The sequence below is a fragment of the Hylobates moloch genome, unplaced genomic scaffold (assembly GCF_009828535.3).
Source record: "Hylobates moloch isolate HMO894 unplaced genomic scaffold, HMol_V3 SCAFFOLD_18, whole genome shotgun sequence".
In the NCBI taxonomy this organism is placed as follows: Eukaryota; Metazoa; Chordata; class Mammalia; order Primates; family Hylobatidae; genus Hylobates; species Hylobates moloch.
The window spans coordinates 11,840,472-11,853,360 of NW_026652293.1; the positions used below are offsets into that span (position 1 = coordinate 11,840,472).

The following is a 12,889-nucleotide window of genomic DNA, read 5'->3' on the forward strand; positions in this document are numbered from 1 at the left end:
TTATATATTTATTTATTTTTTGAGACAGAGTCTCACTTTGTCACCCAGGCTGGAGTCCAATGGCACAATCTTGGCTCACTGCAACCTCCACCTCCTGGGTTCAAGTGATTCTCCTGCCTCAGCCTCCTGAGTAGCTGGGATTACAGGCACGTGCCACCAAGCCCAGCTAATTTTTGTATTTTTAGTAGAGACAAGGTTTCACCACGTTGGCCAGGCTGATCTCAAACTCCTGACCTCGTGATCCACCCGCCTTGGTCTCTCAAAGTGTTGGGATTACAGGCGTGAGCCACTGTGCCCAGCCCTTTTATTTCATTTTTTATTTTTTGGAAACAGAGTCTTATTCTGTCACCCCGGCTAGAGTGCAGTGGCGCAATCTCGGCTCACGGCAATCTCCACCTCCTGGGTTCAAGCGATTCTCCTGTGTCAGCCTCCTGAGTAGCTGGGACTACAGGCATGCACCACCAAGCCTGGCTAACAATTTAGTTGCTATGTCTTCACAGGCTTCTTTTGGCAGTGACAGTTACCTGATGGTATTTTAACTCACTGAAAATGCATACGGTGATAGAAGCAGCCTCTCAAAAAACAAGCAAAAACCTATATGGCTTCTGCATATACTAGAGGTTCTGGGTTTGGTGTGAACTTTTTAATACCACTCATCATTCTTGAATAACACAATAACCACCAACACCAAAACAAAGAGAAATTAGTTACTAATTACTTTCCAGGGTAGATCATTATTACACAGGGAAAAAAGGAAAAAGATACAACATTACCTCAACCCTCAGGGCCTAAATTTCCTCATCTGGAAAATGGGAGATAATAACAGTACTAACTTCTTCATTACTGTGAGAGTTAAGAAAAGCAAAGAGAAGATTATTCTGATACTCAAAACTTCTAAGGAACGACTGAAGTATTAAGATTTTTTCATGTCTTATATACAGTCTCTCCAGTCTAACTATACCCTTGTGTTGTTTGTTTTTGTTGCTGTTTGAGACAGGGTCTCTGTCACCCAGGTTGGAGTGCAGTGGCGCAATCTCACTGCAGCCTCAACCTGATGGGTTCAAGTGATCTGTCCATGTCAGCCTCCCAAGTAGCTGGGACCACAGGCACATGCCCCAACACCTAGCTAATTTTTGCATTTTTCTGGGGAAATGGGCAGCCATGCTGCCCAGGCTGGTCTCGAACTCCTGAGCTCAAGCTATCTGCCTAACTCAGCCTCCCAAACTGCTGGGATTATTGGCGTGAGCCATTGCACCCAACCCTGACTATACCTTTGTAAGTGAATATAACCTACAAACATTTTTTGTCACCTCCCTTTTCCCAGCTTCTGAATAACCAAGTTTACAAAGTACAATGAATAGAATCTTTTCAAATTTTGCAATGACCTCTGCACAATGTCCCAAAGCTAACCTTGGAGAAGAGCCCAATTGGCTTGATGGGTTTCTCCTGCATGAAACCCCAATCCTTCAGATCACATTCTCTTCAGCTTTATGTTACCTCAGAAGCTATCGGTCATGACTCACAAACCTGAGATTTTTTTTTTTTGAGACGGAGTTTCACTCTTGTTGCCCAGGCTGGAGTGCAATGGCGTGATCTTGGCTCACTGCAACCTCCGCCTCCCAGGTTCAAGTGATTCTCCTGCCTCAGCCTCCTGAGTAGCTGGGATTACAGGCATGTATCACCATGCCCGGCTAATTTTGTATTTTTAGTAGAGATGGGGTTTCTCCATGTTGGTCAGGCTGGTCTCAAACTCCCGACCTCAGGTAATCCGCCCACCTTGGCCTCCCAAAGTGCTGGGATTACAGGCGTGAGCCCCACGCCCGGCCTCAAACCTGAGCTTTAAATAACTGTCTTTCTTCTGCAGAAGGAAAAAAGAAAAATCACTGAGTACCTGAAGGACAGAGACAAGATTTTCAAATGGGTATCATAATTCAGGTTAATTTTTCAAACAAACTACAAATCAAGAAGAAGCTATAGGGATATATGTTTGTGACAAACTGTTAGACCAAACTAAAATCACTAATTGTTGTAATCTAAAAATAAAAATAGCTCCATCTTCAAATAAACAGAAAAAAATAGTTCAGTTAAAATGAAAATTCTGCTCACCTCCTAACTGTGGAGCCCTGGTTTTAATAGCTGTCAAACTCCCTCGTAGTCTGTGGTTTACTCCCTATAACAAAAAAAAAGAAAGCAACAAAAAATATATTACAAGTACATTTTCTAAGCCACTGATGGGACCACCAGTAATATCACCAAACCCAAGCTGCAAGTGATTATAAAATAAGATCATTCACCCACTTACCACTGGAGAATTGCGAAAACCTTTGATTGCTTGAAAGATACCACCACCAATGGTACCCATCGTAAAGGCCCCACCACAGTCATCCACAATTCGCCAAGGGCTAAGAACAGGGGGGGAAAAAAAGATGACCATATTTCTCATTCACAAACCATAAAACCTTCTTTATCAATACAGTAAGGATTATAATGGAACAGATTATACTGCAGGACCCACTGCAACCAATAAATATTTGGCCTATAAAATGATTTGAGGAAATGCTGTAACCAAACAGGGCAGTCAAAAAATCAAAGCAGTTTTGACTACAAAGATAACCAGGTAACTGATTATATTGTTTCAGGGCATATGTACTAAGAGAAAGCAAAGGGGCTACCCAATGATTTAGTAATAATTTTTTTTTTTTGTTGAATGACTGTCACCAGGTGAGTGCAATGGGGCTGGTCAACTCTCCCTGTTTCAGTGTTTTGCCATATTGGCCAGGCTGGTCTTGAACTCCTGACCTCGTGATCCGCCTCGGCCTTCCAAAGTGCTAGGATTACAGGCGTGAGCCACGACGCCCGGCCTTATTTTTCTAAGATCTTTGACACAACATAGTTAAATATTTTAACCCTCTGCTAACCTGTGTCATTATAGTACATCAAACAGCTATTTACAGTGTGCTGAGTCCTACATATCTGAGCACAATCCAGAATGGAGGATAACTGCTTTGAAGAAAATAAGTTTGAAGAGCCAGGAGACCCTAAAACTTAAATTTTGTATGCCATCTGGGGGAGAGGGGAACACAAAACATGCAACAAGGCTAGGATAGCAGAGTAATAATTCAAGGTCCTGGGCACTTTCACAAATTGAGGACATCTTGGTTGCTGCTCTTACACAATAAAACAAATTATTAACTGAAATATCAAGATTTGATTTTTTACCTATGACCCTAGAAACTTTAAACTCTGGCAACCTGAGACTTCTGACAGCAATTACATCGTTTTATAATTATCTATCTGTCTGGTTTATTCATAGTCAATAAACGCTGGATTAAAGAACGAATTTCTGTCCATGGCTTTTCAGAGAACACATGCTATTACCTCTTTCTATTTCCCAGGTAATTTTTGTCCCCCTCTACCCTCAAGAAAGGATTCCAAAGAGAAAAACAAGGCCCCACGCAATAAAGAAGCTTATCCAGACCCCTTGGCTAAAATCTATGTTCCATTCATTTAAAATGCTTCACTCTGTGGACACATATCATGATACAAGTAAAACCTCAAGAATGACACTCCCTCAGATGCCTATTCTTCAGTTCCTCAACGCAGGAACTGTGCAAGGCGAGACGGAGGGACGCGCCCAAGGTCACCTCGACGAACAAAAGGGATTATAACTGGCCCCGCATAAGGTCGATTACGCCCTGCGTTGGGAGGAGGTTCCGAGGTTCTATCAAACTCAAGTCTGGACCTCTTTACCATCCATCACAAGGTCACACGGGTGCTGGGTTGGGAGAGCGAGGCTCACGCGGCTGGGGAGGTACTAAGTAGAGGGCTAAGAAGCCGACTGGCCGCGAAAGACCGCACTGCCCACAGTTACCAGGCCCAAGTTGACGAGGCTGCGGTTGAGTCTGGCTTGCACCTTGGGAGCCTGGACAAGGGAGAAGGACGGCAGTGGGCAGGGGGCAAGAGAAATGCAGACACCGGTGAGGCTCACCAAGGCTCTCGCGCGTACTCCTCCATCTTGACTTCAACGCCGCGAGTGATGCCGGGCAAGCTGGGCGGAGCCTGACCCCAGAGGCGGAAGTGATCCCGAGAGGAGGGCGTTAAGGTCTATGAGCATTGGTTCACCGTTTCCCGCTGAAGCCAATGGGAGCCAGGACTCCTGTGGAAAGCGTGTGTTTGGGGCATTGGCCGCGGCGTGGCGAGACTGGCCCTGCCCACGTTCTCAAAGGCCGCGAGTCCCGGCTGTGTGGGCGGGGAGCTACCAATGACGGAGTCACACTATCTGGTCACCAGAGGTTCCGTGGACTGAGATCAACGCGATACTTCCTAAATGCGCTTCTTTCTTTCCCTTCCCTTCCCTTCCGCCTTCCCTTCCCCCTTCCCTTCTCTTCTCTCCTTCCTTCCTTCTTCTTTTTCTTTTTTTTTTTTTTGAGACGGAGTCTGGCTCTATCGCCCAGGCTGGAGTGCAGCGGCGACATCTCGGCTCACTGCAACCTCCGCCTCCCGGGTTCAAGCGATTCTCCTGCCTTAGCCTCCTGAGTAGCTGGGATTACAGGCGGGCGCCACCAGGTCCGGCTAATTTTTGTATTTTTGTAGTAGAGACGGGGTTTCGCCATGTTGATCAGGCTGGACTCGAACTCCTGACTTCCTGATCCGCCCACCTCGGCCTCCCAAAGTGCTAGGATTACAGGCGTGAGCCACCGCACCCGGCCTCTTTCTTTCTCTTCTCTTCTTTTCTTTCTCTCTCTTCTTTTTCTTTCTTTATTTTTTGGTACTTTTGCTATCAAATGTGGATTAATGCTATCTTATTCGTCACGTGTTGTGAAGCTGTTACCAAATACACGTAGCTCCTTTAGGGCAAACAATGTCTCAGTGATTTATAATAACCACAGTGCCTGGAATGTAATAGATGCTCAATAAATGTTTGTGAACTGGAACTGTTTGGGCCATCTGGAGAGCCATGACCAATTTGGAGCCCTCGATTTCAGGGACATTGACACCAGAGCCTCTCACAGGCCTCTCCAACTAATGATCACCAGAAGATGTGAAGATGTTTGGCTCGGAGAAGAGGGGACTTATGGGGACCAGGCCGGGCGTGGTGGTACGCGCCTGTAGCCCTGACTATTCTGGAGACTAAGGCGGGAAGATAGCTTGAGCCCAGGAGATCTAGCCCGCAGGGAGCTGTGACCATGCCACTGCGCTCTAGTGACAGAGTGAGACACTGTCAAAAAAAAAAAAAAAGGCGGGGACCCACGGAGCTTTTAGTTTACTGTCAACAAAATCCCAATCATGTGATGGCTGTTAAAGTGCTCCTCTCCATTCTGTACGTTTGTAATTGACTTTAAAATATGTATATATTTATTTTACAGAAAAGTCAATGTCATAAATAATGGAAGAGACCGGGCGCAGTGGCACATGCCTGTAATCCCAGCACTTTGGGAGGCCAAGGCGGGCAGATCACGAGGTCAGGAGTTTGAGACCAGCCTGACCAACATGGTGAAATCCAGTCTTTACTAAAAATACAAAATTTAACCCGGCGTGTTGCCTGTAATCCCAGCTACTCGGGAGGCTGAGGCAGGAGAATCGCTTGAACGTGGGAGGTGGAGGTTGCAGTGAGCTGAGATCTTGCCTGGGTGACAGAGCGAGACTCCATCTCAAATAAATCATAAATAAAGGAAGACTGCAAAGAGGCGTGAGGGTCTCTCCAAAAGCTTGGAAATAAAGTAAGCATATGAATCAAACCCTTCATGGAACTAAAGATTATCAATAAATGTGTCTTGCGTGTGAGAATGGTTCATACTAGTTGTCTGATTTGGGTGTGTAAGTTGGAGAAGACGTGTTCAGAATGTGACTGTAATTAAGAATAGTTAACTCTATTTAATTGTACAGGCCAAAGAGAGAATGTGGGAGAGGGGACATGGAGGAATTCAGAGGGTAAGAATCTGATGTTTAGTCAGCCCTGAAGACCTGGTGGGTATAAATATTTTAGTAACTAGAGATTTGCACTCTCATGGGGCAAGGATATTTTTTCTGGTCTCACCAGGACCCAGATAAAATATCCCTTAGCTCTAGCTACCTCCCTTTGTTCTTATTCCGTATTTATTATACAATCTTCTTCTTATTATTTGGCTTCTGAATAGATTTTGATATAGAAGAGAATACCCTGGCCTGTGTTTATAACTATTCTTCTCCACTTGGTAGTTAATACTGGCTTATGTATCTGCCTTTTGTGAGATCAGTTATTTTGACTAAATCACCAGGAATAGTCAGGGTTCTCCAGAGAAACAGAACCAAGAGGATATATATATATACACACATATATATGTCTTATTATCTGCAAATATATGTATATCCTTCTGGTTCTGTTTCTCTCTGTCTCTCTCTCTCTCTATATATATATATATATATATACATAAAATTAATATTTGTTTATTTATTTTTGAGATGGAGTCTCACTCTGTTGCCCAGGCTGGAGTGCAGTGACGTGATCTCGGCTCACTGCAGTCTCCGCCTCCCAGGTTCAAGTGATTCTTCTGCCTCAGCCTCCCAAGTAGCTGGGACTACAGGTGCGCGCCACCACGCCCAGCTAATTTTTGTATTTTTGGTAGAGACGGGGGTTCACCATATTGGCCAGGCTGGTCTCAAGCTCCTGACCTCATGATATGCCCACCTCAGCCTCCCAAAGTGCTGGGATTACAGGCTTGAGCCACCACATCCAGCCTATTTATTTATTTATTATGAGTAGTTGGCTCACATGATTATGGAGGTTGAGAAGTCCAATAATCTGTGTCTGCAAGCTGGAGATGGAGGAAAGTCAGTGACGCAGTTTGGTCCAAGTCCAAAGGCCTGAGAGCCAGGGGAGCTGATTATGTAAATCCCAGTTTGAGGGCAGGAGAAGGTGAAATGAGGTATCCCAGCTCAATAGTGAGGCAGGAAAAGAGGGGCAAATTCTTTCCTCTGCCTTTTCAATGCCCAACCACACTGAGGAGGGCAATGTACTTTGCTGAGTCTACCAATTCAAATGCTATTCTCATCTGGAAACATCCTCATGGACACACCCAGAACAACATTTAATCTGGGCATCCTATGGCCTACTCAAGTTGACACATCAAATTAACCATCACAGTGATAATGAGTTTCCAAGTTTCCAAAGCTGAAGTCCACTTTCTAGGTTGTGGTTCCCCAGCTCATTTAATTCCAACAGTCCCTATCCTAAAGGAGTTTACTGCTCTGGGAAGCCCCGCTCAAGTGGCCAAAAAAACTTCAAGCAAAGGGACTTCTCACTCTTTGCTCTCTTTTAATTGCAACAGATAACAGAACATTTTTGGCTGGGCAAGGCCCAGGAGGAAGATGTCACGTCTCCTCAAAAATACTGACTTCCATTTGGTTCCAGGGTGCTAAGTGAAGAAATCTTTTGAAAAGGGTTCAAAAGAAACCCTTTGAAAGGATTAGAAGGATTGGTACTCTAATCTCCCCCTAGTTAGTCTTAAAGAATTCTGAGGGACTATGGTGGCCCTCACTGATGGAATGGTCAGTGATACGAAGGCATAATAGAAGAAAGCAGTGGAAGTCCTTGAGAGAAAACTCACCATAAAGGTGAAGGGAGTTTGAACTTCTGATTCAACATACCAGTGTATATTCTATTGAAAGTTACTGTTCTGGGCTCAAGATAGGACTGCTGCTACAGCCCCATGTGGTCCAGGTACTCAGTAGATTCAAGCTCCATTGAGCCAGAGGCTGCTGTGGCCTAAGGAACTCCATCCACCAAGTCATAGGTCATGTACGTGGCACCAAACCCACAGTCCCACCTGGTCCATGTCATGGAGAAATTCAGATTGGCATGGATAAGTAAGCCTCCTGCTGGGTTTGGGGTTTTAGTTTGTGACCAGGGCGGATTTGGTAGACAGAGGGGTTTTAGCTTAGGTAACATTGGTGGAGGTGAAGGAGGCAATCTCTTGTCTCTTTGCTGCCTCCTTTTTCCTTCCACTGCTCTCCTCTCAGGAAGACATTAGTCTGGCCTGTGTTCTGTCTCCAGCTCTCCTCTGCCCGTTTCTGCTCATCTCAGGAGTGTTGGGCCAGGCCAGTGTCTTGCTCCCAGAGGCAAAGTCTGCTGCCTTCTAGGGAAACTGTCAGCATCCCCCAAAAGGAAAGAACCAGTGGGAAAACTTCTCTCTTTTGTGGTCTCTTTCAGGACCCTGCCATAGTCATTCTATGTCAGCATATCTATTGATCTTTGCATGTATATACACATACATATAATTTAACTATATAGCAAGCATTAGTGAGTGCTTAAAATGTGTCTGATGCTGTTAAGTACTTTGCCTGCATTATCTTATTTAATATGCTCAATAATTCCATAACTCTGAGAATTAGGTTTTTTTTTAATTTTTAGATTATTTTATTTTTGTTATTATTTTTTGAGACAGTCTCGCTGTGTCACAAGCTGGAGTGCAGTGGCATGATCTTGGTTCACTGCAACCTTTACCTCCCAGCTTCAGGTGATTCTTGTGCCTCAACCTCCCAAGTAGCTAGAATTACAGGTGTGTGCCACCATGCCCGGCTAATTTTTGTATTTTTACTAGAGATGGGGTTTTGCCATGTTGGCCAGGCTGGTTTCAAACTCCTGGCCTCAAGTGATCAGCCCACCTTGGCCTCCCAAAGTGTTGAGATTACAGACGTGAGCCACTGTGCCTGGACAAGATTTTTTTTTTAAGAGATGAGGTCTCACTCTGTTGCCTGGGCTCATCTTGAACTCCTGGCCTGAAACATTCCTCCCACCTCCTCGGCCTCCCAAAATTGTGGGGATTACAAGCATAAGCCATCATGCCCGGTCGGGTTTTTTTTTGTTTTTGTTTTTGTTTTTGTTTTTGTTTGTTTAAGAGATGAGTCTCACTATTTTCCCTATGCTGGACTCAAACTCCTGGGCTTAAGCAATCCTCCCGCCTCAGCACCCCAAGTAGTTGGGACTACAGGCACACACCACTGCACCCAGCTTATAGATGCTCTTAATATCCTCATTTTCCATTGCCTAAGGCTCAGAGAGGTTAAATAACTTACTTAAGGTCACACATCTCAGATTTGAGCCCGTGTCATTTGACTCCAGAGCCTGTAGTCTTATCTGCTATACTATACTGCCACCCTATATTCCTGAAAATGTGACTTTCCTGGGGTCATTCAGCCCAACTGAGAGCCACCTAAGCATTAATTAAATTGGTTCTGGATCCTCATTCTTCCCTCCTATCCTGCACCACATATTTTGACTGGAGCTTTGAGTCTCTTTTCCTTCTTTTCTCTCCCCATCCCTCTAGCCACAACAGTGCTTGTTTTCCTCTGGGGAATAGACGACACCGGGGTCCCCTGATACCCAGGATGGATTTGTTTCAGGTGGAAGTCGATTCTGAGCTGGAACAACCAGTGCTCCCTACAGAGTGGGTCGGGCAGTGGCCTCTCATTGTAGGGGCTGGAGGTGGCTGTACTCCCTGGCCTCTGTGTTCCCAAATCCCCCAGCTCCAGCCGTGATGCCTTTCAAGGGAAGACTTTTGGAGTCTGTGAGCAGTGTCAGGGAGCCCTTGGGGCTCCAGGGAGTAAAAAGCTTCTGACTGAGTCATGTCAGAAGAACCAGCGATTTGGAATTAGGAGGCCTGACACAGAGAAGATACTGGGGTTAATGTGTAGAAACCTTTGGTTAGGAGGCATGAGTCCTGCCCTTTACATTTGAAAGCTATGGATTTATTTTTCTGAGTGTCTTCCTGGAGCAGAGACCACTGGGCCCAAAAAAGAAAACCACCGAAACCAGATGGTACAGGGCTAACCCTGGGGCTGAAGGTAGTGATTTGCTTTTAGGCCCTGACTGCTCCTCAGGGAGCAGTGAATATTTTTGGCAAAAAGCCTGAGAAAGAGTCCTTGGAAACTAGAAAGAGAATTGCTTTCAGCTGACTGGGAGACTAGAGGTTGGCTCTAGAGCCAGGGACCTCAGAAGATGATGCTTTTTTCTGGGCAACACTGAGGGTGAAGGCCAGCTGACCCAAAGGGGGTACAGGGGGAGGGGATGGGCATAGGGAGTGCCATGTCCACCCAACATACCTAACTAAAAGCCCACTCCAGCATGGCTCAAACCCTTTGTTATGCCCTCTGAGATGACCACCCTGACTCCTCCCCACAAAATTAATGTCTTCCACTGGGTTTTTAACAGCTGTACCTCTCTACAAGACTCCTTGTACCTCTCTAGCTTGCTTCACTTTGCCTTACAGTGTATTTTTTTTACCCCATTGAATTATACATGTTTAAGAGAATAACAATGTTGTAATGACAATGTTGTAGTGCCTGGCAGGATGCTATATATAAATAGTAGTATCTGAATAAATGTTTGAATGAATGAATGAGAACCAGGTGAGAAAGTGTGTGTGTGTGTGTGTGTGTGTGTGTGTTTAGAGGGTGTTTACTCTTGAGAGAAAGAAAGAAAAAGATGAGAGAAAAGGTGGGATGGGAAGAAAAGAACCCAGGACAAGAGTAAATAAATAATTATAGCCAGGCGTGGTGGCTCACGCCTGTAATCCCAGCACTTTGGGAGACCAAGGTGGGTGGATCACCTGAGGTTGGGAGTTCAAGACCAACCTTACCAACATGGAGAAACCTCATCTCTACTAAAAATACAAAATTAGCCAGGCATGGTGGCGCATGCCTGTAATCCTAGCTACTTGGGAGGCTGAGGCAGGAGAATTGCTTGAACCCGGGAGGCGGAGGTTGCAGTGAGCTGAGATTGCGCCATTGCACTCCATCCTGGGCAATAAGAGTGAAACTCCGTTTCAAAATAAATAATTATAATAATAATAATAAATATGGTGTTTACCATGTACTGGGTATATCAATGAAATGTTTTCATGTGTAGGACCTAATTTAATATTCACAACAATTGTACAAGGTTGGTGTAACTGTTGTCCTTATTTTACAGATGATGAACTCAAGTCTCAGAAAAGAAGGTAGCTTGCCCAAGTCACACGGCCAGTAAGTAGCAATACCAGGACCAAATACAGGTCTATTGGCTTCAAAGGCCCAAGCTCTTCACTGTTAAATCACACTTCTATTCAGCCTCCTCTTGTTGTGTTTTCCCATAGCCCCTGTGCTTGCTTGCCCTTTCTTTCTCTCTCTTTCTTTCTCTCTTTCTTTCTTTCTTTCTTTCTTTCTTTCTTTCTTTCTTTCTTTCTTTCTTTCTTTCTTTTTCTTTCTTTTTCTTTTCTTTCTTTCTTTTTTGAGATGGGGTCTTGCTCTGTTGCCCAGGCTGGAGTACAGTAGCGTGATCACGGCTCACTGCAGCCTCAACCTTCTGGCCTCAAGCAGTCCTCCCACCTCAACCCCCTGAGTAGCTGAGACAACAGATGCTCACCACCACATCAGGCTAATTTTTTTTTTTTTGGAGAGATGGGGGTCTCATTATGTTGCCCAGCCTGTTCTTGAACTCCTGGACTCAAGCAATCCTCCTGCCTTGGCCTCCCAAAGTGCTGGGATTACAGGCATAAGCCACTGCACCTGGCCTGATTTTGTATCTTTAGTGATAGCTCTTGCTCTTAGAACAATGCCTGACATATAATAGGCACTCAATAAATCACTCAATAAATATATACCTACGGTCTGACCAATAAATTGGCTACTGACTCTTAAAATGACAACCCCCAGGTTTCCCTAAAGTCTTCTTCCACTCTTCCTATCAAGTCTGCCTGCCTTCCTTCTGTCCTTTAGTCCCCTCAGTGGGCACCATTCCCCTCTTCAGCCTTAACCTAAAGTTGGACTAGTGGACATTAAATGGCACAGCCAAGTTTTAGTCCCAGACGATCCCTGGACTCAGCAAATGCTGATCAAGTGACTGTCTCTCTCTGGCTTAGGATGGAAAGACGCCAGGAAAGATCGAAGCATCTACCCTGATGGGTTACACCAGGCTTCTAGAAGGGATTTTGTGGCAGGAGGGAGGGGGGCAGGGGATTGAATGTCTCTGTGACTTGTGCAGGGCAGCATGATGGATGAGCAGTGGAAAGCCCTTCTATGAAACATGCCAGACCTGTTGCAACCGTATCTCTCCCGACAGCCCAGAATTGTTTCCCTGAAGACATACTAAATCGTGCTCTGGATTTATATGTGGGTGGTGACCTGCCTCTGTGCTCCCAAAGGAGGTCTGTCTACAGATGCCCAGCAGAGGAAGAAACAGATGACAACAGGGGGAGGTTTGAACCCTCTTCCCAAGAGCCTTGGAACTTCATGGAAAGTGACAGCCCTTTAAGAGTTTCCCGACTTCTGCAGATCTTTCTCTCTTTCCCAAACAGCCTGCCAGTTTTCAGTACACAGTAAGGATTTATTCTCTCTCTCCCTCCCTCTCTCTCTCTCTCTCTCTCTCCTGCCTAGCTATCTCTATCTCTAAGTTTGTCTTTCTGTCTCTCTCTTAAGAAGTGGCCAAAGGAGCCTGGAACCTCTGATGCTCAGCCTTCAGGTCCTCCTTGGCAGAACCTGGGTAGAAAGAAAATGGGTAGGCAGGGAATTAGGAGTAACAGCTCCTCATCTTGAATCTAGGCTTTCCTGGAGCTGTATACACCTGGGAGCCCCCCAGCACATTACCAAATACTGTAGAAGGAAGTCCATGAACCACACATTGACCACAGCGATACGTCCACCCGGTGATGGAGTAGTAAAATACACTCTTGAACGTGCCTCGGGCTGGCCAGTTCACCGGCCCTCATGGCCTCGTCCCTGCTTGTCTGGTTCTCCGTGGCTGCGATCTGCTTCTGCCAGCCTACGCATTTTTGTATCTTTTTCTCATTGCGTGGCCCCTTGTCTTTAAAAGGCTAAACTGCTCTGTACTAAATTTGGTCACGCAGCGCTCCAAGATTCCCTGGAATGTCCTCAA

The 12,889-nt window shown here is 45.4% G+C and overlaps 1 protein-coding gene across 1 annotated transcript; it reads right to left on the reverse strand.

Moving 5' to 3' along the window:
* Nucleotides 1-528: 528 nt before the first annotated feature.
* Nucleotides 529-4,231, reverse strand: TIMM17A (translocase of inner mitochondrial membrane 17A). The gene is made up of 4 exons (XM_032137306.2): nucleotides 3,989-4,231; nucleotides 2,303-2,402; nucleotides 2,107-2,170; nucleotides 529-843 (listed from the first exon to the last, which is right to left on the reverse strand). Exons 1-4 carry the CDS (start codon nucleotides 4,012-4,014, stop codon nucleotides 782-784), a joined length of 252 nt encoding a protein of 83 aa, XP_031993197.1. The 5' UTR covers nucleotides 4,015-4,231; the 3' UTR covers nucleotides 529-781.
* Between the last annotated feature and the right edge of the window lie 8,658 nt (nucleotides 4,232-12,889).

Excerpts from the sequence above, each read along its gene's own strand:
- TIMM17A (XM_032137306.2), bottom strand. The coding sequence starts at position 4,014 with ATGGAGGAGTACGCGCGAGAGCCTTG. Across the intron at positions 2,403-3,988 it reads GAGTACGCGCGAGAGCCTTG|CCCTTGGCGAATTGTGGATG; the intron begins GTGAGCCTCACC and ends CCCTGTTCTTAG. Across the intron at positions 2,171-2,302 it reads GTTTTCGCAATTCTCCAGTG|GGAGTAAACCACAGACTACG; the intron begins GTAAGTGGGTGA and ends TTTTTGTTATAG.